Raw genomic sequence first — 25,888 nt, 5'->3', positions numbered from 1 at the left:
AGAAGAAACAGGTGGGCAGGTGACTGGGAAAAGGGGGAACACCCCAATCCTACTACATTATTGATCTCAGGATGGAACAAGAGCTCTAGGGGAACAAGAGGAGCTAGCGCCCTGGCAGGTGTGGATTGGGCGTGTCTGCCAGCTGCAGGGCCTGCCAAGAGCTGAGCTTCACTGGTGCAGGGTCTAGGCTGATGAGGAGGAAGGAGAGGAGAAGAGAGGAGAAGAGAGGAGAAGAGAGGAGAGGCCTACCATTTGTGTACAATTCCTGCTGGCTGTCAACAGAGAAGGCAGGTTGAAACTCCACCAGGTAACTTCCAGACTGCCTCAGGTAAATTTTCTGAAGCCTCTACTGAGTGGGGTCACAAAGAACCCTGATGGGGGAGGGTATCCAAAGCCCTGGTGGCTAGGGATAGCTTACACAGCCTGGAAGAACATTCTGGATGCTTGGTGGTGCAGATGGCCCTGGTGGGTACGAGCAGGGACAAAGCTCATAGAATTAGCCAGTGTTGTGCCTGGCTCTCAAGGAAGTGGGGAGTGAAAAGCACCCAAGAGCCCAAGGTTGCCCTTTGAGGAATCCTGGCTGCAGTCCTGTTTTGATTCTCGATTCTCAGTGGCTCAGACACAATGAGTTCCTATGGAGGAGAAGAGAGGGAGACGGGTAGACGAGGTGCCCTGGGAAGCCCTTAGGGAGAACATGTCAGTGGTAAAGAGATACTCAGACTCCCTTGGGGATGGACAGACAAACTGGCCAACTCACCTATGAACTGAGCCGAGGCCTCTCTACCCTGTATTCAGCACCACTACCAGCTCACAGGGTCAGGAGAGCTCAGGTCCTCACCAGGAAGGGGGACCATTTTCCCAGCCCCTAGGGTTAAAGCTAGTCATTGGGGACACATCAGTATCTGAGGGGCACTTTGCAGGAAACAGTGACCACTACCCACTGCATGGGAGACACGAATGAATTCTGGAAAGATGCACCAGATCTTTCTAATGCAGCCCTCTTGGGGGGACACCGGGGATCTGGGAAGAGGATCCATCCATAAAGACCTTTCCATGGGAACAGCCACTCCCACTCTTCCTCTGGAGAGCTGAGAAAGAGCTCCCTATAGGCCCTGTGAGTACTGTCCCAGAACAGCAACTCACAGTTATCAGACCCACACCCAACAAGGTTTGATTCGGAGTTTTCTCAACGTCTGCCCTGTTCCCTGCTCATCTGAGAAGACCCTGGTCACTAGCCCAGAGAAGAGAGGAGAGGCCTACCATTTGTGTACAATTCCAGTGCTCTTTCCAATGAAGGGCATCCCAAGGGCCTGCTTAAACACTGTATGCAGAAAGCTACATTGGGAGCTACAGTGACTCTGCCCCTGTTCCCATGAGGCCAGGCACAGCCTCAGATACAAAGCTATCACCACAGAGGAGTGGTCAGATGGTCAGAACTATTCTCATGGGTTGTTTAAGGGATGTCACTATGGAGCAGGGCTGACTCCTGCTCAGACATCCTAGATCCCCAACAAAGCAGGGTGTCTAGGGTAACTCATAGGTCCTATGTAGTGAACAGGGCTGAAATTCTGGTCACCACCAACTAGATTCGAGTCAGTCACAGCAGAAATCCTTTGGACCAGAGAGACTAAAGCCTTGCGATTGGTTCCCATGTCCGGATTCTGAAACTTGGACTCCCTACTCAACTCCAGCAGTCTGGATTTGTTTACCACAGTATCAGAGGTGTAAACACAATATAGAAGACACAGCGTGGACAGGTGGGTTCCAGCACCCAGGCATGTTGCTCTCAAATGGGAGTTACAGTCACAGCCCAATCCCAACCAGAAGATGGGCCATCTGGCCAGTGCCTGCAGCCCCTCAGGCTCCCTACACCCAGGCAGGGCACAGGGGACATATCAGGGCTAATGTGATTGCCATAGTCAGTGCCCCTCTGTGCCCCAGGCCCTTGCAACAGCCCCATAGGACAGCCCACTCCATTACAGAGCTCGCCTAATTAGGGTAATTAAAATGAAAGTAATCAAAGTAACATAATAGGAAATTTCTTAATAAGCCCTCACCACTGCCGACTGCAAGTTTTGTGCCTTTGTGAATGTCAAGGAGCTGAAGCGAAGGTAGGCTGTACAGGAAAGCGGGCCTTGCTGGCTGCACCCACCTTGCTCCCTCAGACCCAGGCTCTCTATATCACAGCTCCCTCCATAGAGGGGTGTGTGCAGACTGTATCCCTGGAAGCTATCCCACCCACCCCCAGCAGCCTTGTATCCAGTCCCCAGAGCCCCCAGAGGAGCCAGTGCTCACCCATACCTGAACACTTTGGTGAGGCGAGTTGGGAGGGGCCACCCAAAGCAGATCCCTCTGCAGTCATATGAAGTTGATTACCCAGCATGCCCGGTAGGGCAGCTGACAAAGCATGGCTGATTCTCAGGCCACAGCCTCTACTTCCTCCTTCTAAAACTGAACCGTATGCCCCCTCCTCAGTCTAGACCTAGCCATCCCCATCAAAGGGCTGGCAGAGCCAGGGTAACCCCAGGAAACAGGCTGTGGGCACAGAACTAGAGCCTAGCCTACTTGCCCAGTGGGGCCAAGGACTTGGGGCAAATAAGAAGACCACAGGACCCCCAACGTGGACAGGGGCTGCAGGAAGGGGAGTGAGACCAGACGTGGTATGGGGTGAAAAATCCATCACTCTGTCCAAGGTTGAGTTGTGGGACTCAGAGACAAAGGCTGAACCTGTGGGGCAGGGGGTAGCACAAGGCATGGAACAAACAGTTCACCCAAAACCCAGGCACTGTACAATCCTGAGCCTCCCTCCTCCGAGACTTAGATTCTCTCCTCCAAGGCTGCCCCATGAAGCCCAGTTAAACCTTCCCCTTGCCCTCCCCGCTGCCTGAGCAGGTCTGGCCACTAGAGGGCATAGCTGAGCAGCCAGGCAGCTTTGGGATGTTGACACTCTCCCTGGAAACTGGCCTTGCCTGTTCTGTGTCTACTGTGCTGGGCCTCTGTCTCTAAAGGCCCAGAGCCCCTGGGGCTGACCAGCAGCTTCACCCACCACCCCCAATCCGGGACCTAATAAGGAATTTGAGTCATCAGAGCCTTTCCATGTCCAGGCCTGGCTGGTTCAGCTTGTGAGTGTGAGCAGGGTAGGCATATGTATATGTGTCTGTCACGAAGGGCTTGTTGGGGCCAAGAGTAGTTCCTGGGGTCAGAGGGCAGGGTTAGAAGACAGACTTGTTCTAGAGTCTTTCTCTGAGCTGATTATGGGTTGTTTGTGCTTCCCACCATGGACTGGTCTGGTAGTGCTCCCCACCATGGGTTGTCTGATTGTGCTCCCCACCATGGGTAGTCTGGTAGTGCTCCCCACCATGGATTGGTCTGGTAGTGCTCCCCACCATGGGTTGTCTGGCTGTGCTCCCCACCATGGGTAGTCTGGTAGTGCTCCCCAACCACGGATTGGTCTGGTAGTGCTCCCCACCATGGATTGGTCTGGTAGTGCTCCCCACCATGGGTTGTCTGATTGTGCTCCCCACCATGGGTAGTCTGGTAGTGCTCCCCACCATGGATTGGTCTGGTAGTGCTCCCCACCACGGATTGGTCTGGTAGTGCTCCCCACCACGGATTGGTCTGGTAGTGCTCCCCACCATGGGTTGTCTGGTAGTGCTCCCCACCATGGATTGGTCTGGTAGTGCTCCTCACCATGGGTAGTCTGGTAGTGCTCCCCACCACGGATTGGTCTGGTAGTGCTCCCCACCATGGGTTGTCTGATAGTGCTCCCCACCATGGATTGGTCTGGTAGTGCTCCCCACCATGGGTAGTCTGGTAGTGCTCCCCACCACGGATTGGTCTGGTAGTGCTCCCCACCGTGGGTTGTCTGGTAGTGCTCTCCACCCTGCTCCAGACCTGGCAGGCACTTCTTGACCTTAACCCTCAGCCTGCATCACCCAGGCATGAGCAGGTGAGTGGGGGTGTACTGCTGGGTTGGAGTTCTGAGACACTTTTTTCCTGGAGGTAGATGGAGCCAGGTGTCTCAGAGCCTGCCCTGGCCCCTGATCTCTTAGCATTCAGTCCAGCCCCCCAACTTGAACACCAAAACCCTCTTAGGCTGACCTGAGTAGGCAGGGTCCCATCCCACTAGACACGAGAGGAAACCAAGGCTCAAGAGAAGAGTAACTTGAAACCCAACGTGACAGGTTCTAGTGTTGCCCGCCGCTTTTGTTCCCCCTGGTAAGAACACACTCAGGGCAACCGGAATCTTCTGCGGCACAAGCTTTATTGCTTACCCCATCAGGAGCCAGTGGAGAAGAGAGCCAGAGAGAGAGAGAGAGAAGCGGAGCCCCCTCCCTTTTATGGAGGACTGTCCTCCGCCTCGGACGTGTCACTCCCTGATTGGCTGCAGCCCATCAGCCAGAGTTGTCATCACGGGAAAGGCAGAGCACATGGGGTGGGAAACTACCCCAGCGCATGTGCAGATGGTTTGTTTACTACTTAGAACACAGGTGTCAGTGCCATCTTATAATGGCGAATGTGAGGACGGCTCCTTACATCTCCCCCTTTTCTTTTATTTAAGAGCAATAGGCCACCCATAATAATGAGAGTGGAGATAGAGGTCAAATCCCCAGTGTGTAAAATAGGGGCTTTACACAAAACCTCCTCCCAGGCTCATCACCTGAAGGGGTCTTGGTCCGCTCCCGTGTCGTTTTTCCTGGGGGAAGGACACTTGGACACTCAACCTTCTTGAAAGATGACATGTCTCCCTAGAATAGGCTCATAAATGCCACAGAGCCCTTCTACTGCAGTGCTTAGCCGTGCAACTCTCTCGGGCTGCTGAAGCACACTCACTCTATCCCGTGCAATGAGACTAGCCTCGTGGGGTGCAAGAGCTGAGTGGCCAGCGACCTATTGCTTAAGCATAGATAACCATATATCAGGGGAAGCACCATGTTCTAGTGCTGCAAGCGCCTGGGAAATAACCACCATGTCTCTCCTAATTTGGGCCTTAAGCTTACAGACCAATCAGAGAAGCAACACTAATCCACAGCAAAGAACAGCTCCAAATAATTCCACCCCCACCCATTCTTTAAAGAAGGAAAATGTTGAAAAGATAGTCCTTAGGTCAGGGACAGGTCCAAGTGCGTGGGGCAAGTCTCAATTTTCAAAGGGTCTGTTCAAATTTAGCCGTCCAATTCTGTATCTCCCAACGCTGCTCTCCCTTTGTTGTTATCGCACTGGACATCACCAAGACGAGGGACATCAGTATTCCCTTGGTCAGTCTGGATTTTTCGGGTGAGTCTTTCTGGTATCCAAAATGGGTTGTCTTCATTCTGTAGAAAAACACAAACAGCTCCCCTGGATCTTATCAAAATAGGATCCGGGCCTTTCCATTTGTTATTTAAAACATCTTTCCATTTAACCATCTCTTTGGGCCTATCTGGCTCTGAACAATGACGTTCAGCCACTGTATCTTTGTTAATTGTCCAGTGGCTTCACCTGTTCGAGAGAGCACCTTCCAGGCCTTAATAGCCGTGGAGGAAATTTGGGCATAAGCTCCCCAGTGATAATTTGTTTGATCAGCGGTATAAGCTCCCTGACCCGTTAACAGGTCAAAGGTCCAATCTCTCTGCTCTGGAGTCAAAGCGGCAGCATTTGCTCGGGCCTGCGTTTGTGCAGCCTCTTGCCATAGAGCTCTCCATTCCATATATTTGCCCGCACTGGGGAGAGCGGCTTTTGCAATCATTTGCCAATCGGCAGGAGTTAATGCCTCGCCAGCAAGCCTGCCTAACTGCACCAAGGTGAAATTAGCATTGGCTCCATATTTACGAACCGATTCGGCAAGCTCTTTAATCTGTGTATAATCTACCGGAGCGTGAACATACCCACCCTCAGCTCTTTCAAAGACCGGAAATGCCTGTTGCATCTTCCTTTGTTTCTCTCTTGGAATGAACGAGTCTGCGCACTGTCTCTCTGCGCAGGGCTGATGTACTACGCAGGGTGGGGGCTTCGCATAGGGCGGAGGTGCACTATGACTTTGAACCGACTGCCCTGAGGCCGAGCAGCAAGCTGGCCTTTGCCAGCCGCTTTTGGCTTTTTTCTTGACCTATAAGCTCGCATTTCTCTCTCATAATGAGCTGCTCCCTCCTCCAAGTCTGTTTTCTCAGAAGGGCTAATTTTTTTATCTGATTCACAGCTACTAAGAACTGGCTCTTTAAACTCATCTCTTTTCTCCTCTTTCCTTCTAATCTCTCCCCAGGTATTTTTCCCTGACATTAACTTTTCTTTTTTCCTTTGTTTTTTCTCCTCTTTCCTTCTAATCTCTCCCCAGGTATTCTTCCCTGACATTAACTTTTCCTTGGGTTCAAGACCCGTGGAAAGGCCTGTATACTTATTTCGCACGCCATGCTTTCTCTTTTTTCCTGCTCTCTCTCCCCGCTTTACTTCTGATAGACTGTCTTGAATTTCATTCAGAATTCTCCACCCTGCCTTAACCACTTGTTGACATGTGAAAAGAAATAAAAGGGCTTTTAACACTAGAGAAAGTTCAAGACCAGACATACCTTGTAAAGCTGTAACGAACGCGCATCCGTTCCCCAGCTGAAGAGTTCTGAATCCACACCGGATCCTTCTCAACAGTCTGTTTTCCGGGAACACTTCATTAACCGCTCCTTCCCCGTGATGTAGTAGTCCCGGGTTTCGGCACCATTTGTTGCCCGCCGCTTTTGTTCCCCCTGGTAAGAACACACTCAGGGCAACCGGAATCTTCTGCGGCACAAGCTTTATTGCTTACCCCATCAGGAGCCAGTGGAGAAGAGAGCCAGAGAGAGAGAGAGAGAAGCGGAGCCCCCTCCCTTTTATGGAGGACTGTCCTCCGCCTCGGACGTGTCACTCCCTGATTGGCTGCAGCCCATCAGCCAGAGTTGTCATCACGGGAAAGGCAGAGCACATGGGGTGGGAAACTACCCCAGCGCATGTGCAGATGGTTTGTTTACTACTTAGAACACAGGTGTCAGTGCCATCTTATAATGGCGAATGTGAGGACGGCTCCTTACATTCTAGCAGAGCCCACGCCCAGCTATGGAGCCTGCCTGCTGAGAGAGTGCCACTAATATCTCTTCAGTGGCCAGGTCTCAGGTTCCACACACCAGGGTCTGCACAGATTCTGAGGACTCTGGAGTCAAGCTCAAGCTGAACATGACAATTCGGACACTAACTTCAATTCCCTTCCTGCAGGTACCCAGGAAGACCAAACATGGGTCAGTGGGGACTGAGACCGTGATGTCAGCTCAGGAGCTCGTGGCCTGCCTCTGCCAGGAGGGGGACAAGCACCTGGCCCTGGAGGAGCTGCCCTTAGCCACAGCCTTCTATCTGGCCGCCTTCAGCTGCCATGCGCCTTCAGCTGTGCGGCATGTACAGGCTCTTCTGGCTGAGTCGCCAGGGGCACCTGTGGTGGCCACCCTGGAGTCCTGGTGTTGTGGGGACAGTCAGATCCCTGCTATCCACTGGGATGGCATGACGGTGGTCTCCCTGACTGGGCCACTGGCCTCTGCCTTCCTCGGTGCCATTTGCCCGGATCACCCTGCCACTGTCCTGTACCTTTTGGCTGGCCTGCTGGCCCAAGGGCGTCACGTGGAAGTGGTGCAGCGCTGTAACACTCTGCTGGATGCACACTCCAAGCAGGCCCTGGAGCTTCAGCTGACACGTGCCCTGGCCTGGGTTCTGTCTGTGGACCAGACCAGAGAGGGCATAGCGGCCTATCTTCAGAACTTTGCCTCCAGCGCAGCCCGGACAGTGGCCTTCATTCGTAGCCACCAGCAGCCCTACCTTCCCAAGTTGCTTGGCTGCCTCCAGAACTACCTCTCAGGACACCCGAAAACCAGCGCCAGCCAGCAAGAGACCAACTGCCGGGGACTACTAGAGGCCCTGGACCCCAGAGGCAGCTGGATGGGTGCCATGTCACCGGAAGCTCTGCTTCGCAGAGGCCGGTTTGAGGATTGCAGGGCGGCATGCAGCCGAGACCTTCAGCCTGACTCAACGGGGAGTAGACCCCAAGGTAGGAGAGTGACTTACAAGTCACATTCTCCAAGAGCCATGGCGACAGCCGCTCCAGTCACAGCTAAAACCTGCCTATGGTGGGACCAGAGCTAGGTCTGGGACTAGGGTTGGGGCGGGGTTGGGGGCGGAGCTGGGCGGAGCTGGGGCGGAGCTGGGGACACCACAGTGAAAAGACATGGAGCCCAAAAAAAGGAGCAAACAAAGTCTTGCCTTACTAAATGCAAGGCGCAAATCTGGCTGTCAGTCAGGGAAGGCTTCCCAGCATAGGTGGCTTTTCATAGTCCACGCATAAGAAACCATATACCAATGCCCTTGGGAAGAAAGCTTGAAATGTCCTTGCCACCAAATAGTCACGGTGGTTGAAGGGAAAGAGGTGGCAGCAGGCCAGGGCCTGGAAGTGTCTGGATCTTACTCTTAAAACCACAAGAGCGTTTTCAAACTGATGTGAGCCTGCTTCTTCCGCTGTTATGTATGGACTGTGATTCGGGAGCCAGAAGGGGGCTAGACCTGCTGGGACCTAGAAGGCTGGGGGGAGACTGAGGGAGTAGGAAAGCAGAGACTGGAGGAACAGGACAGGAGCTGGAAAGGTTGGGAGGCTAAGAAACAAAGAGGAGGCTGGGAAGCTGGAGGGATGGTCCAGACCAGAGCCATCTATCAAGGGTCCTTGTACTCTCACCAGGAGACCATGGCCTTTACCTGGGAGGAAGTGTTGCAGTGTGAGAGCCCACTGAGTCATTTGTAGCAGGACTGTGGACATAGTTAACTAACGGAGGACGGCGAGTGATTTAAAGAGTTAGCCTTGAAGACTTGACTGCAGAGGGGTTGGCTGGGGCAGTAACCCTGTGCTACCTGCTTTCTCTTACAATAGCAAAACACCTAAGATAACCAAATTATAAAGAGAAGGTTCCTTTCTGTTTGCCGGGTTTTGTGGATTTCAGTCTGTGGTCAGCTGTCCAGAGGGTCTCACAGGGCACCAAGGGGCCAGTACACAAAGCTCCTTTGTTGAGTTGTGGTAAGAGAGACAAAGTATCTGTTGAGTGGCAGGGTTCCCAGGGACCTGGACACCAGCAAGGTAAAAGGAGGAATCAGCTGGAGAGAACTGGAAAGCCCCAGGTCTTGACTCTGATGCATCAGGTAGGCAAAAGTGCATTACATCATCATATAGGACAGCCAGGCAGGCCAAAGTGCATTACATCATCATATAGGACAGCCAGGCAGGCAAAACTGCATTACACCATATAGGACAGCCGGGCAGGCAAAAGTGCATTACATCATCATATAGGACAGCCAGGCAGGCAAAAGTGTATTACACCATATAGGACTGCCAGGTAGGCAAAAGTGCATTACATCATCATACAGGACAGCCGGGCAGGCCAAAGTGCATTACATCATACAGGACAGCCAGGCAGGCAAAAGTGTATTACATCATATAGGACAGCTGGACAGGGTGGTGCCCACCTTTAGGCCCAAGGCTTGGGAGGCAGAGGCAGGCATATCTCAGAGTTTGAGGCTATCCTGGTCTACAGAATGAGTGTCAGGACATACAGAGCTGCATATAGAAACCCTATCTCCCTCAAAATTAATAATAATAAATATTTTTAAAAGATACAAAGTTGGGGCTAAGTATTTTTTTTAATATACAAAAGTAGGGGCAGGAGAGATGGCTCAGCAGTTAAGAGGTCCTGAGTTCAATTTCCAGCAACCACATGGTTGCTCACAACCATCTGTAACTGGATCTGATGCATTTCTGGCATGTCTGAAAACAGTTATAGTGTACTCATATAAATAAAATAAATAAATTTATTTATTTATTTTTAAAAGACACAAGACAGGGTTGCTCTGCATAGCCCTGGCGTCCTGGAACTCACTTTGTAGACCAGGCTTGCATCAAACTCAGAAATCTGCCTGCCTCTGCCTCCCAATAAAATTAAAATTTTAAAGTTTTTCCCACATACCTGTACAAAGATGAAAGGACAATTCTCAGAGAGGAGAATGTTTTTAAAACATACAATGGCAGAAAATACAACCATATGCAAAGTATTTGTGGAATTCCCACATATCAGCAAGGCAAATGAATAAAGGAAGTGGGGGGAAAACTTTTCCCCAAAGAGAAAACACAGATAGCGAGCAAAAACTGTGGGAAATCGTCATCACCATGGTAACGCAATGGAGGCAAATTAACACAATGGAAAAGTATTTCCTTTGGACACAGCCGATTGGAAAGAAAATTAGTGAACCCCAGAAAAAAATGAAAATTAAAACGGTGAAATAGCACTTTAGAAGACCCAGGCTGTCAAAACTGCTAAGACTAACAGCAGATCTGGTCCTGGGAAAGATCAGCTAATCTGACAGGGCACCTGCCCCTCAGGCAACAACCTCCTAATTTGGACAAAATACCAAAAGCCAGTGCCTGAAAGTGTTGGATGGTCACTGCCTGAATGCATAAAACTGGGGCTATATGAGGTGAGACTGCAGGTTGGTGATTTTTCTTCTGTACAGTCATGTGTACAATTAAAGTCATGGTTTTCCTGACTTGAGAAGATGTCAGAGTGTTCGGGGCTGAATAAAATGGGAAGCTGGGAAGCAAAGTCCTGAACGGTTACAGAAGGGATGAACTCCAAAATCTAAACATAAACCTATGGCTGACTGCTGGACTGAACACAGGCAGGAGAAACAAGATGGTCTGTGTAAAGCATCAGGTGGCAGCTTCAGGAACTAAAAAGAGAATTTGCTTCTGAAGACAGAATTTGAAGTTTGAGTCTAGACAACGCTCACTTTGTAGACCAGGCTGGCCTCAAACTCAGAAATCCGCCTGCCTCTGCCTCCCAAGTGCTGGGATTAAAGGCGTGTGACACCAGTTACTAAAATAAAGTTCAGCCCTCACCTGAAGCACAGAACTAAATCCAGAGTCTTTATGAAGCATCGCTCAAATGTCTGGTGTACAATTTAAAAAGTACCAGCTGGGATATATAACTCAGTGGTTAAGTGTTTGCCTAATGTGTACACAGAGCAGGGTTTGATATCCAGCACCACCACCACCCCAAAATGGAAATTAGCTGAGAAGTAAAATAATAATGAAAAAAGTCAGTTGTAGAGAAAAGTTGTAGAGACTGGAGAAGAGCCAGCAAAATTTAAAATAAAATAGAGATTCTGTGATATGCAAAACCGAAGAAAAATGGCTACAGCCTTACTGGCTTGCAGGGCCATTAAGAAATGTATTGTGTGGCTGTATTCTTGAACAGAGACATGGGTGTGATGTTAGCAGTTGCTGGGGGCCTCTGCTGCTTCCGCGGCTGACCTTTGGTTCACAATGTTTTGTGTTCACCCTTGGCTTCTGCCACCAGGACTGGGCAGGGAACACTGGTGGTGGTGGGTTTCTCAACCAGTCTGTGCAAACCGGTTGCTTGTTGTTTCGCTGGCCTCCGGGATGTGGCAGTGTCCTCCCCACACCCATCCTCAGACCCTGGGGAGTGTCCATAACTGTAACTCTCCACTTAACAATGTGGAGGGGGCAGACACCTAGTCCACCCACTCTTCGGGCTTCCGGTAAGGACTTCAGATAACTGAAGTGCTTCCTTTCTGGACCCTCTAACTGTCTCTGTTTCCTACAGACAAGTGCTGAGTTCCAAGAAGGCAAAACAGCAAAAACGTCCAGGACTGGTGACCCTAAAAAATCAGAGTCGGAACCCCAGCTTCACAGAATGGGCTGGGTGGGGCTACATCCCTGAAAAGGAAACTAAAGCCCATCACTAAAAGTCAGGGCAGAAAGGAATATAAATAAACTTCCATTTGAGCCGAGAGGTGATGCCTACAAGAGTCACTCTGAGGGAGCAATGCTGAGTGGCACCGGGAGCTGCTGGCTGTGGTGCTGGCACAAGTCCTGTAGCATCACTCTCTGGGTGCCCATGGGCTCAGAGTCATCCTTGTGGTTCTCTGGAGCCCTGGATTCTAGCAGACTTTGGAGAGATGCCCTGAGCTGACATAGAGAGCTGTAGGAAGTCAGGCTCACACCTGTTTCTGTCCCTAGGCGAGCACCTGGCGGCCCTGCTGATCACCCGCGCGGCCGCCACCTTCTTCCAGGATGGACCAGCTGGGGACATGCTGCGGGACCTACAGGAGGCCTTCCGCGAGAGCCCCGCCGGCGCACGGAAGCAGTTCCAGGCCCTGCTGTCCGCGGAGGACCGCGAACGCCTGCAGACACAGGCGCAGGAGGCCGCGGGCCTGGGCTTTGCCCGCTTCCTGGAGGCTGTGCGAAGCCGCGAGCTGCGCCGGGATGCAGACCGCGAGCTCTTGGTTCCCGTGACGCGCGCGCTCCGCGTCCTGCTTCGCGTGGCACCTGCCCGACAGCGACCAGCGCTGGGCATCCGACTGGCCGAGTGCCTGCTGCTGGCCGGGGACGTGGCGGGGGCTCGCGCGCAGTGTGAGCGCCTCCTCCGTCCCAGGCGTCCGGGGGAGCGCGCGGGGGACCGCACCGGAGAGCACGCGCCGCTGCTAGCGCTGCGCGGCTTCTGCGCGCTGCACGCGGGGGATGCGCGGCGCGCGCGCGAGGACTTCCAGGCAGTGGTGGAGCGCGCGGCGCCGCACGCGGGAGGCTGCGTGCGCGCGCTGTGCGGCCGAGGGCTGCTACGCGTGCTGGCGGGTAGCGCCTTCCTGGGCGCGCTGGACTATGTCACCGCCTGCCGGCTGCGACCGGAGGAGGCGCTGCTGATCGCCAAGGCCTACGTGCCCTGGAACCAGCGTGGGCTGCTGCTGACCGTGCTGCGGGAGGAGGGCCGCAAGATGCTGCGGCGCTCGCCGAGCTACGCGGGGAAGGCTGCGCAGGCGCAGGAGGGGTGAGAACCTGCGCCGCGCCGGAGGTGGAGAAGCTAGCAAGGAGAGTCTGATATTTGCGCTGGGATCCGCTAGATGGCTTCCCTATGCCAAGTTCGGGATCTGGATCCAGGGCTGAGATCTCAGGATCCTGGGTCTCAGAAAGTGGTGCCCTGCGGGCGTTCTCCCCTTAAAGTTAGGAACAAGCTGGAGGTGTTGGCTCACACCTGCAATCCCAGCACTTGGAAGATTGGTGCAGGAGGACAGCCTGAGCTCCACAGTGAATTCCAGGCCTGCCTGGGCTACATACAGAGTGAGACTTTGTCTCAAAAGCACAAAATGCAAACAAACCAGAAAGTCAAAATCGAAAGGGGCAGGAGGCAGGAGAAATGGCTTAACAGTTAAGCGTGAGTGCTGATAGCCTAGTTTCCAGCAGCCTGCCTTACGTAGCTCACCTCAGCCTATAACTCCAGCTTCAGAGGAATTCCATGCCTCTGGCCTTCAAGGGCACTTGCCCTCATATACGTACATACTCACACATGCTCTCACACACAATGTTCAAAATAATTTTCTTGTTTTATTTTTTTTTAATTTTTTTTTATTTGCTGGATTGTATTTGTATCACATGTGTGCAGTGCCAGCAAAAGCCAGAAGAGGGTGTCAGCTCTTGGGAATTACAATTGTGGTCACCAAGTGGATGCTGGGAATCGAACCCCAGTCTTCTGGGAAAGTCCTTTTAACCACTGAGGCACCTCTCTGCCCTCTCCCCACCACTAGCACACACACTTTTTCCTTTTTAAATGGAAAAAACAAAATCCTTGAACATTAGTTCCCTGCCGTGTATAGTTCTGGTTGTTTCTTTTTGTGCATGTCTCAAAATACAGAGTTTTTGCTGAAGCTGTAGCTAGTCCCACCTGCAGTAGATAATGAGTTTTAAGTTTCTCTTTGTTGCTAAATGATTTTGTGACACCTTGTCTCTAGAACGCTTTGTCTTAAAGAGGGGACAGGTGTAGCTCTGGCTCAGTGGGCAGCTCCAAGGAAGGGTCTTTGATTTCAATTGCTGCCTCCCCTCCCCTTCCAGACACACGTGACACACTGCTGCCTGGTGTGTGCACCTCCAGCTGCCTATCCCTCCCCCACCACTGTCAGTCCACACCCCACACCTCCCCATGAGCTTCCTCTGCCCTGGTGTGAATTGCTGTTATGTTTCTTTGTGATGAACCCAGCAAAGCTAAACCATCGATTCTTGTGTTTACAAAAAAGGAAACTGAAGTGGAGTCTGCTGGGGTCCTCAGGCAGATTTGGTGCCTACTTCTGTGTAGTGTCTGCCCCATGGGATGGTAGGAGGAGCAGGGAGAGAGAGTGAAGGAGCAGGTTAGGAATCTGGACAGAGGTGATGTGATGGTCCCTCTGCAGCTCATTGGGAAAGGAGCTACCCAGACTATAGGCATGGATGGGAACAAGGTTCACCTGAGCCCTGACCTCAATGGAGGGGATGTAGAAAAAGGCCTGTCCCACACTGAGCCCCCCTCTTCATAGGGATGCCTATGGTGTTTACCAGCTGGCCATGCTGTTAATTGGGATGGATGCAGAGGACGAGACTTCCTGCCTCTTGGCGGCTGATGCCCTGTACCGCTTGGGCCGTCTGGATGATGCTCACAAATCCTTGCTGGTGGCTCTTTCCCAGAGGCCCCAGGCAGCCCCTGTGCTGGTGCGGCTGGCCCTACTTCAGCTGCGGAGGGGCTTCTGCTATGATGCCAACCAGGTGAGTCGACCTAGGTGGGCTGGTGCAGGGAGGAATGAACACAGCATTGCAGGGGACACTATGTATCCTGTGGCCCCAGATACATGTGGCCTTGTGGAAAAGGTAGGACCCACTTCACACCTGTATCCAGCCCTTGCCTCTCTGACCCTCAGCTTCCTCATCTGTGCCTGCTTTTGTAAATTGTCTAGGGAATTGGCTGAGGTCCCTGGGACCTGGGAGGTTCCTGCTTACACTAGTTGCTTCTGATTTGCTTTGGCTGTGGTATAATGGAAAGTGGCCAAGAACTAATGCTTCATAGACTGAGTTCTTACTCAATCCTCCCAGATAAGCTGGACTTGAACATAACTTAGCCTGGGATAGAAGTATGGGTTTCACAAGACCCCTGACTCTGCTTGCCAGCCTCTGAGAACCCTCCCCTGGAATGGGGAGTTTAGAACCTGACTTAGGTGTAGTAGGGCTTTCTGTTTTCACTGAAGTCCTGTTTCTGGGGGATTTCAGGCCTCAAAGTCTGGGCTGAAGGACCAGCCAGCCTCTTTGTTCTTCTCTGCCCTAGCTGGAATCTTGATCCCCTGGGCAGACAAGTAGGTAGAAAGATCACCCTAGAACCAACCAATCTCTTTCTAGCAGGGAAGGGAGTCTGTACCAGGCCCATGAGAAACAATGTTTCATCTCCCAGACAGAAGTCATGGAGGGAGGAGATTGTGTCTGCCTGAGGACACCTAGCTAGAGCCTGTAAGACCCTTGGCTCTTGGACTACACCTTCTGAGTTCCCGTCACATGCTGTTCTGAAGGTCCCTTGCACAGGCTTGTTGTTCGAGCCTTCCTTGGATCAGCATGTTGGAGTGGGGTCTCCACCCAGGCGACTCAGGGAAAGGAGAGTCCCACCCCACCTGGTCACTTTGCAGATTGGGCTTTTGCTCTGCCCAGCGCTTCCTTGCTCCCTTCATCCCTGTCCTTGTTGGAGGAGGCACAGTAGATGGAGACAAACACACCTTCAAAGGCTTAAGTGGCTGGGGCTGCAATTCATGGAAAACTTTCCAGGGCTCAGAATAAACTCCAGGCTTGTAGAAACAGAGCCAGGCATGGATAGGAAGAAAAGGGGGCGGGCCTGTGGAGAGGACTGCAATGACTCTGATCTCACATCCACAGCTAGTAAAGAAGGTAGCCCAGTCTGGAGACACTGCCTGCCTCCAGCACATGCTGGACATCTTCCATCATGAGGACCTGCAGCTGCTGCAAGACCACTGCCATACACGGGCATTAAGCATTCTGCGGGCTCGGCCAGGTGGGTCAGACAGCGAGGCCCACACCAGGGAAGCCATCGCCTATCTCTCTTTGGCCATCTTTGCTGCAGGTAGGAACCCCCATCAGCCTCAGAGGTCCAATCCTGTGCCAGGTGCATGGGGCACGTGGGATTTGTGAACAAGCTTGCTTCTCAATATCCTGCACCCTGGAGCCTCCAGGGTGTGGACAAGATGGGACCATTCACCAAGAGTACCTAGTATTGGAACTCCTGGCTGTCCATAAACATACCAAGGCTTCAGAAGGGCCTGGGCTAACTGAGACACTGCCCTGCTCCTGGACTGCCCTCCACTGCATGCTCCATGCTGAGGTGTAGGCCAGACCTTGGCTCCCCTGAACCTTTCACAGTAGTGACAGGTTCTGTATGGTCACACCTGCCCTCCATACATTGCCAAGCCATCCCATCTGGGTTGCAGCAGGCCTGCCCTGGGTGTGCTGGAGTGACTCAGTGTGTGAGTGCCATGGTGCACATACAAGTCCCTGGACAGTGACATGGCCAGGGCTGGGGGTAGTGTGATCATGCCGATTGAGGTGACTTGTACTGGCATCTCTCCACTGCTCCTCCTCAGAGTAAGTGGAAGAGAGCCCATGGGAGGGAAGTGGTTAGTGAACTGATTCCTGAGTTCACTGTGTGGTTCCCTGGGGGAACACCAGACAGATATACAGAAGGACTCTGGAGGAAGCATTCTGTTTGGTAGTCAAGCTGTGCCTGACCACATTTTCTTCCTTCAGAGTTCCTTCCCAGAGTTCACTAGGAACTGCAGCCCACCTTGAGCCTCATACTGTACCTACTCTGTGCTTCTACCCTGGCCTAACATGTCCTACTCAACCCCTGCCTACTCCCCCCAAAACAGAGCCATAGACTTTTCTTGAACACCCCAACCATCTGCCAGTACTCCCAGGCTTCAGCTGTCCTGGTTGGGTTTCTCTTGCCCTGTGGCCATTAACCCTGGCTACCTGGCTCTGTCTCTGTACCCAGTGGGGTGGTTGCTCCCCAGGGTGGACCTTACATCCCCATGCCCACCAAGGTTGAGCACTAGATGGGACCCAGGACAAGAGAGCCAGCCAAAGCTGTGCCTGACCACATTTTCTTCCTTCAGGGAGTGGAGCCAGTGAGTCCCTCCTTGTCCGAGCCCGCTGTTACGGGCTCCTGGGTCAGAAGAAGACAGCCATGTTTGATTTCAACGCCATACTTCGGGAGGAACCAGGAAATGTGAAAGCTCTGTGTGGACGAGCTCTCGTGCATCTGGCCCTGGACCAGCTGCAGGTGCCAGCCCATCCTCCCCACCTGGGGCTGGGCAAGCAGGAGTGAGGGAGACCATGGTGCTGCCTTCCTCCTCTCCTGAAGGAGGGTGAGCAAGATCAGGCCTTCCAGCCCTCAGGGTGTACATTGGGACTCCATGTTCTCCCACCCTCCACCCCGCTACAAGCACTTGCAGGGATCAAAAGCCACATTCCCACAGATCCACCTTTGAGTAATCCTGCCTTTCATGCTCCAATACCTCAGTGTGTGTGGATAGGTGTGCAAGCCCTGGGGGCAGCTAGTGGATCTTAAATATTTCCACAGTGAATGTGGGCGGTGGGTAGGCCATGGATAGTCGGAGCAGAGAAGGTAGAAAGCTGGATGGGACCGACTTTCTGAGTCTCCTGGGGAGGGAATGATCCATCCCACTCCGACACTCATGGGCTCTCCTTCCTTGCAGGAAGCTATGGATGACATGGTCTCTGCCCTGAAGCTTGACCCGGGCACTGTTACCCCAGAGATTCTCTCCCTGAAGACAGAAGTTCAGTTGCCCCTCACCCAGGGCCTGTACACTCGCTGCCGGGTCCTCCTGAACCAGTGTCTGAACACTGGGGTGCCCCTCAGGGAAGAGGACACCCAAGGCCTCCTTGCCATGGGGAAGGCACTGATTAGAATAAATGCTACACAGCCCAATTGGCACCTGCTTCTCACAGACATCCTTACAGGACTGGGTATGTGTAAGGGCAGGGGACATGGGTCTCTGGGCCACATTCCCAACCCTTAGTGTTTCTCCCTGTGAAGTGGAGAAGGGACTCTGAACTATGGCTTCTAACACTCCAAATCCTCCAACCCCTGTGGGGCCTGTGGAATGGCAACTCTGGATTTCTCTGTTTGTTTGTTTGTTTCGTTGGTTGATATATTTTTTTGAGACGGGGTTTCTCTGTGTGTTGTGTCCGGCTTTGGCTGTCCTGAAACTTGCTCTGTAGACCAGTCTGGCCTCAAACTTAGAAAATCACCTGTCCCTGCCTCCTGAATGCTGGGGTTAAAGGTGTGTCCTACCACTGCCTGGGTTTACCCTCTGGTTTTTCAAGTCACATCCCTCTGCTGGCAGAGGGAAGACCCCAAGAAGGATTTGTACATCCACTTGTGCCATGTGGGTCTCTGTCGCCCTTGTTTGAAGGGACGCTCTCTGAAACCTACCTTTGCCCTCCAAAGACTTCAGGGGGGTGGGCTACCTCTCAGCTCTACTATTACCTGAGCTAAGTCTGCACCCATCAACTGGACTCCACCCAAGACAGAGTAGGGGACATCAGAGTAGCTCCCTGGGGCTAGATGCCTGCCTTCCTGGGCATGCCTCCATCCCAGCCACACCTACACTCATTGAACATCTTTCCCTGGTCCCCACAGGCAAGTATCAGGAGGCCGGCACCCACTTGCAAGAAGCACTACACCTCACCCCATCATCAGAGGCTGCCCAGGCCCGGCGAGGCTTGCTCCAGCTTAAAAAAGGAGATGTGTCAGCTGCTGCCCATGGCTTGCAGTGCCTGGCAGAGAGAGATACTCAGGACCTTGGCTTCCTGTTACGCCTCCTTGACTCCCCAGAGCGGCAGAGTCTTGCGCAGGTATGTATTAGTCCACAAGCCCTATGCTGACCTTGCCCCAGCACCAGGAGCCCCAGATCCACACTCACCCCAGGCAGCCCTTCCCTTCTTGATGCTAGCTGGCTTCCACACTCACCCCAGGCAGCCCTTCCCTTCTTGATGCTAGCCGGCTTTCTTGGGTTTGGGATGAGATAGAGTAAGAAGCCCTGGACCTGGCCAAGGAAGATCTCTGGAAATACTATCCCTGTTTCTTTGCTGTGCATGCAAGCCACAGGTAACTGGGGCTGAGGAACCTCGTCCTGGTACAAGGCCCACCCCAGGACCCAGATCAGGGCATATAGGTCCTGTTGTGTTTTATAAAAAGAAAGAAAAAACCTGGATATGCTTATAGAGGCACGGTACTGGTGGGAGGTGGAAGGGGGTACCTCTGGGGGCCCATGTGGAGACATCCCTTCCTCCTGAGGTACCAGCCATATGATGGTATGAAATATATTATGAAATAGAGTTTATTTAGGGGATGGGGAGGGAAATTGAGGGAGGAGAGAGAGAGAGAGAGAGAGAGAGAGAGAGGAGAGAGGCCATGAAGATGTGGAGGGGGGAGGGGAATGGGGACAGAAGAGACAGAAGGGAAGAGAGTAAGAGAGTGAGGAGGGGGCAAACAGCTCTCTTTATACTGAGTCGGGCACACCTGTATGTTGCCAGGTGTCTTAGTTAGGGTTTTACTGCTGTGAACAAACACCCTGACCAAGGCAACTCTTTTTTTTTTTTTTAAATGTGAGTGAGTACACTGTTGCTGTCTTCAGATATGCCAGAAGAGGTCTTCTGATCCTATTACAGATGGTTGTGAGCCACCATGTGGTTGCTGGGAATTGAACTCAGGACCTCTGAAAGGCAACCTCGTAAAAGACATTTAATTGGGGCTGACTTACAGATTCAGAGGTTCAGTCCATTATCATCAAGGCGGGAACATGGCAGCATCCAGGCAGGCATGGTACAGGAGAAGCTGAGAGTTCTACATCTTCATCTGAAGGCTGCTAGCAGAATACTGGCTTCTAGGCAGCTAGGATGAGGGTCTTCAAGTCCACCACCACAGTGACACACCTACTCCAACAGGGCCACACCTTCTAATAGTGCCCTGGGCGGAGCATATACAAACCATCATACCAGGTAACTGTGGGGTGGAGCCTAGAAGGAATGCTAACAGGTCCAGGCTTTAGGCCTTGGGGTCAGAGGGAACCAAGTCAAGAGTTGACATGGGGCAAGACAAGTGTTACTCCAAATGCCTTCCTGTCAGTTGTTCGGAGTTCTGCCAGTCACGTGACATGGAAAAGGGCCTATCAGAGAGTGGCTGAAACAGGAGAGTCGGCTGAACCGTGTTGAATGCTTCCTAAAGCAAAGGACCTGCTGCCTGGGAAAGGCAAACAGGACTGTGGTACTGGCTGGAGTTGAACCGAGGGGAACGTCTAGGCTGTAGGCTATGAACTCTATAGAATAGTGTTCTGTAATATAGAGTTCTAAGGATTAAAGCCTCTAAGAAGGGAGGGCCAGGGACATGGCTTGTGAACTAAGAGAAAGGGGTAAGATAAAGTGTCTGAACATCCAGGGAAGGTGGGCAAGAGTCCACAAGCTTACGCAGGTTCAGGACCTAGGGAGTCCTGAGTGGGGCTAGGGTTGTCTTTGAGGTCCTGGTGCCAGATAGGAGTCCCAGAACTGGAGTGGGGTGGGGAAGTGAGATCCTGAAACTTCAAAAGGGTCGGGAGGGGAATCCTGATCCCAAAGCTCTAGGACTGGAGAACCCTGAGTTCCTGAGGTCCGGGAGGGGGCAGTCCTGGAGCTAAAGCAGGGAAAGGGAACTTGAGGTGGAGCGCTTGGGAGCTTCCCGAACTCCAAGAAGAGAATCAGGAAAACACTGGCGAAATCCAAAGGCCTAAGGGGGCGGGGGGGCGGGCGGGTCTTAGACACCAGGGGCTGGGTTTGGCAAGGCAGCTTTCGGTTGCCCAGCAACAGGGGCCAACCCGGAAGTGACCTTTCTGGCTTCCTGCCACGAGGCAGTCTCACTACCCCGCCTCTCCGCCCCCAGCGTGGTCCTTATGTACTGCGCCTGCGTTTGCAGAGCTGTTGTCCCTCCCCGAGCTGGGCGGAGCGGAGCTCAGAGCTTGAGAGGCTGGGTCTGTGTTTAAGCATTTTTTTTTTAAGCTTTTGAATCCCTTCTATCTGTACCCAGCAGCCACGTGGACCATGCAGCAAGGAGGGCAAGAGGCTCTTGCGAGGTCACACAGCAGGGAACAAGAAAAGCGGGTGCTCTTGTGCGAGCCTCAGAGCCTTGAGTCCTCCATGGGAGCCTTCAGTCTAGTGTTGGGAGACTGTGGTGTTTTCTCCCTTTAGGAGTGACTCTGCCCGGGATGCTCGGAGCTTTACCTGCCTCTGAAGGCTTTAAGAGTTTATGGTGGTGTATGCTGTGAGACTGGATGCAGTTAAAAGGGGGAGGGAGGGACCCAGAGGCCCGTCTCAGGTTCTGTGGAACCGTTGTAGGTTATTGAGCAGAGGAGGAATTCTGTGAGTCTAACGAATTTATGCTGAGATGAAGTTGCCTGCCTTCATAGTGGCCTAGAGAAACAGGATCAGGGAGGAGGAGATGAAAATGTTTAGCAACTTCGGGTGCAAACCTGTCTGCTCCGGAAACAACGTTGCCTTCAGGGACTATGGGGAGGTGGACATACTGGGCCAGCCCCAGCCCTCAGTCACAGGAGGAAGCCAGTCCCTTACCCCTATCCATGACCAGGCCTCCAGAGTGTGGGTGTCTTCTGCACAGGGAGGGGACCAGACACCAGCAGAGGCTGACTATGTCCAGAGACTTAACTCTGAGCTCTTTCCCTGTGTCCCCTTCACAGACAGCTGCCAAGGAAGCAAGCAACATCTTGGATTTAGGGAATCCAGGGCAGGCACTGAGCTACTGTTCTTTGGCCATCCTGGCCGGAGGCAACAATCCTTACTATCTACGTGTCCGAGTGGCCTGCTTGACCCAGCTGCAGGAGTATGACAGGGCACTCAGGGACCTGGACCGGGTGCTGCAGCACCCTGCAGAGGACAGTGACCTGCCAAGACGGTCGGAAGATTTCTGCACCCAGGGTCGCCTGCTTCTGAGCCTGGGGGATAAGGATGGAGCCGCAGGGGCCTTTACCCAGGCTTTGGCCCTGGCACCAGCCCAGGCTCAAAACAGCCTGTTGGAGCAACCAGGCCAGGCCATGACAGCCAGTGTGTTCTTGATCCATGGCCAGCGCTGTCTAGAGGAGCAGCACTTTGAGGAGGCCTGGACAGCAGTCCAGAATGGACTCCTGGTGGACCCCAGCCACAGTGGGCTAAAGAAACTGAAGCTGAGAACTCGCAAGGTGGCCACCTCTGGCTGCAGACTACACTAACCTGCTTGACTCCTCTACCAGTACCACTTCTCATCTAGGATGCGCCTGGCTCCCCAGATCCAAGAGTGGTTCTCTCCGCTGGCCACCCTTGCCTGTCCTTTGCTGTGGGATTAGAGGAGAAACTTCCTGCGTATACAGAGCAGCTGGCCTGGGTGGCTCACAGCCCCACTGCAGTGGGCAGCCTCAGTACTCTGCTTATACCTGGGACATGGGCAAGGTCAGGGTTAGCACCTCACGGCCTAGCGGGAGAGTCGCTGGCCCAAGGAGCCCTTTCTGGGGAAGGAGGCTGCTTAAAGCAGGCCTAGATTGCTCCAGATTCCTGGCTGCCTGTGTGGAACTGACCTTGCCTGGTCATCCTCCAGGGACCCAGTGCCCATGCCAGCAAGCACAGCCCAGGCAGCCCCTTCCCTCATAAGGCCGAGAGACCTCAGGCTTCCACTCAGCCTACTGTCCAAAGTGTCAGCGTGTGTTTTGGTGCATCTGAGCTGAGATAGCTTTATGTGGGCAAACTTCCCATCCAGTCTCGATCTCTGCCAGGGGGGCTCCAGCCTGTCACCTTCACTACCACCATCACCAAAGCTGTCTGTCACAGGGGCCGGGCTGGAGCACTTCATGCACTCACAATGGACAGGACTGCTTGGCATGACATGGCAAACCTCTTCCTTAGCTTCTACAGTGAAGATGAGAGTGGGGTCTGAGACTTCCCTTTGCCCCAGGCTGCCTTCTCTGCCCCTTCCTCCTGCAGTCCTTTTAGCACCGTTGAAACCCACCGTCTGACCTACACAAACCAACCCCCCCAGCTCAGATACAGGATTCCTGAGCCTGCCCATCCCCAGGTAGTGATGAAGTGACTGGATAGGATTAGCAGTCCCTTCTTATGAAAGCCTTCTCACCTGCCCTGACATCCCTCCATGGTGCGGGAGCCCTCCTCCCCACTGCTGTAATACCTGAGACCTGGCAAGCTATGCCTCCGTGTATTCCACAGGAGGGCCCAGAAAGGCTCTTCTGTGAGGCACACCCTGGTTCCTGCCACCCTTCCCCACCATAATCTCTAGGATAGTCTGGTGCATGTCTCCACCGGGTTACCCTTTCACCCACCTCATGTCCATCTCTCCACCTGGGTGTCCCTTGGCACTGCAGACACCTGTGGACATCCAGCAGCACCAAGGTCAAGCAGTTGTCACCTGGGTGTGCCCTCCACATCCTGTGCCTTTGCTGGCTTTCAGCCTAAGGTACCCTGTCATGCCTATTCCTTCCAGGATGCCTCAGCCTTGACATTCTAAACATGAAGGAACTCAGATCTGGCAGAGCTCCTCCCAGCTACCAGGGGCATCATCCAGCACCTCGTGGTCTCCCGAGGTCTTAGCTCACTTGCTCTCTCTGCCACTGATCTGGCACCTTGCTGTGGTCTGAATAGGTTCCCAAAAATCCATGCATTGAGACCCCACTACTGATGGGATGTTGCCAGAATGTGGGTCTTGTGGGTGGGGAGGAGTTAGGTTGTGATGATGGAGCCCTAAAGATTGGGGTCTGTGGCTTTGAAGGTACTTCAGCCCACCCATGTATGAGAACGGAGTCGGGGAGTGCCACCTACAAACCAGGATGCAGGCCCGTCCCCACATACCTACCAGGGCTCCTCCTTGGAGTTCTACCTCCACAGCCATGAGAAATAAATCTCACTTGATAAGGTTCCCAGCCTGTAGGATTTTGTCTCAGTGAAGTGCACCGTCTCCTCACCACCACCTCTGTCCTGACCACAGACCTCTAATCCCTGAAGATGGAGATGAGTCTTAGCTGGTCAAGCCGCTCAGCCTACACACTGTCTCATGGAAGAATCCCAGGCTAGACCAGGTACCCCAGCAGCCTGGAGACTGTGGTGGAGGGTTCTAGAAGCTGTGCATTTCACCCTAGCTGAGGTATGAGGCATTTCACCCTAGCTACAGGACATGTCCAGGGCTGCTGGCCCCCACCATCTAGAGCTCACACTCTGCAAACCCATCTACCTCCTTGCAGCCCCCCAAAGCCTACCCACAACCATCCAGTTCCTCCTTCCATGCTTGGCTGGAGTGGAAACAACCCAAGCCGTGTGTCCCAAGGGCAGGTGTCCAGCCCTTGCGTAGTCCCAGTGTCTCTAGTTTATTGTCGACCATGGAGTGCAGCTTTCACAAAGCAAACTGTGGGTCACTTCCAGCAGTGTGTGATCAGATACAAGAGAGTCATCATCAGGGGATCTGTGTGCCCAGTTGGCTATGACCCTAGTCTCTGCTCCCACCTGCCATCCCAGAACTCCTGGAGGTGTCACAGTGTGTGACCCACAGCCTCGAGGGCCCAACTTGGTCTTTATTTGTACTCAGGGATTCCCAAAAACTGACCTGCTAAGGGCCTAAAGCCAGGTCTTTTAGCACTGACTGACCATAGCATTTTCAAGCGAGAAAGGCTAGTGTCCCCAAATGCACTTGAAGGAATGGGGGTCCTCACCTCAGCCCATTCAGATGTGCCCATTCCAAGTTTCAGAGTCCAGTTCTTGCTCAATGCCCTAGTTTTTCTTATAAGAACTCAGTAACGGGGCAGGGTAACACTTCAGTCAGTAAAGTGCTTCTTGTACAAGCACAGGACCTGAGCTCAATCCTAGGAACTGGAATAGAAAACAAGCAAAGAAAGAAAAAACTCACGAGGCCAGAATATCCCACACATAGAATCTCCATGCCGGGCAAGTCAGGGACAAGAGCGTCCTTGAGGCTAACTGACCAGACAGCCTTCCTACTTGTGTAGGCAGGAGGAGACATCTACAAAGGCAGCAGCAGAAGCCACGCCGTAGCATCAGTTTATACAGAGAGCTACTCACTCTTAGGGAGTTAGTGTGTCTCCTTTGTGCTAACTCATACACCACAGACTGCAAAGTTCTAAGGCAGCCACCAGACATCAGCTGCCCCTCTCTGCTCAGGAAACAGCTCCCCGACTCAAGCTGCCCAGCCCCTCTCCGGTGAAGCTTAACCACTTCTTATGCCTGACATTGAGTTTGCAAAATTTTCATGACAAATCCCTCTTTGCTGGTTAATCAGTATCAACTTGCCTGGATTTGGAATCACCTCGGACGGAGATACGTCTCTGAGTGTGTTGGCAAGAGTATTTCCAGAAAGGTTCAACTAAAGAGGGAGGAACCACCCTGGATGTGGGTGGCACCGTTCCGTGGGCTGGCATCCTGGACTGAATAAAAAGGAGAAAATGAGCTGGGTGCCAGCGTCTGTCATTCTGGCTGCAGATGTAAGGAGGTCAGCTGCCTCCCTACCGTGATGCACTGAACCTTCAGACCACTCAATTAAATTCTTCCTTAAATTGCTTTTGTTAAGCACTCGGCCATACCTAAAGAAAAGTAACTCCTAATCCTACGCCAAGCCCCAGGTGATAAACCTAAGGTCTGATCCCAGCTCTGAGCTGCAGCTGGAGACTGCTCTTCTTCAGGGCCATGGGCCACCCTCAGAAGCCATCAGAGCACAGACCCAATGTTTCTAACAGCACCGTTTGGAGATTGTTCTCATTGGACCCAAGCTTTGTGGTCCAGCCCTTCCTGATGCCCTTGGAGGCCAGGAGAACTGTTCGAAGGTCACCCAGGCCTGATCAGCTCTTGCTTAGAGCCCTATTCCTTTCTTTGAGCCCATTCCCGGCTCATATTTGAAAATCTGGAGTCCAAAGCCCCTGTTCCAGCTCC

General features: G+C 52.9%; 1 protein-coding gene across 1 annotated transcript; it reads left to right on the top strand.

Annotated features, from left to right (window-relative positions):
* The first annotated feature begins 7,224 nt into the window (after positions 1–7,224).
* Ttc34 (tetratricopeptide repeat domain 34) lies at positions 7,225–23,782 on the top strand. The gene is made up of 8 exons (XM_021161146.3): positions 7,225–8,038; positions 12,068–12,872; positions 14,389–14,614; positions 15,764–15,968; positions 17,017–17,183; positions 17,620–17,890; positions 18,567–18,781; positions 21,652–23,782. Exons 1-8 carry the CDS (start codon positions 7,264–7,266, stop codon positions 22,177–22,179), a joined length of 3,192 nt encoding a protein of 1,063 aa, XP_021016805.2. The 5' UTR covers positions 7,225–7,263; the 3' UTR covers positions 22,180–23,782.
* The last annotated feature ends 2,106 nt before the right edge of the window (positions 23,783–25,888 follow it).

The sequence above is a fragment of the Mus caroli genome, unplaced genomic scaffold (genome assembly GCF_978045245.1).
Source record: "Mus caroli unplaced genomic scaffold, Mus_caroli_1 scaffold_6, whole genome shotgun sequence".
NCBI classification, from domain to species: Eukaryota; Metazoa; Chordata; class Mammalia; order Rodentia; family Muridae; genus Mus; species Mus caroli.
This window is presented reverse-complemented; position numbering and strand designations above follow the sequence as displayed.

Coding starts and splice junctions, on each gene's coding strand:
- Ttc34 (XM_021161146.3), top strand. CDS start 7,264: ATGTCAGCTCAGGAGCTCGTGGCCTGCCTCTGCCAGGAGGGGGACAAG. Junction 12,873..14,388: donor GCTGCGCAGGCGCAGGAGGG/GTGAGAACCTGC, acceptor CCCTCTTCATAG/GGATGCCTATGGTGTTTACC. Junction 14,615..15,763: donor TCTGCTATGATGCCAACCAG/GTGAGTCGACCT, acceptor TCACATCCACAG/CTAGTAAAGAAGGTAGCCCA.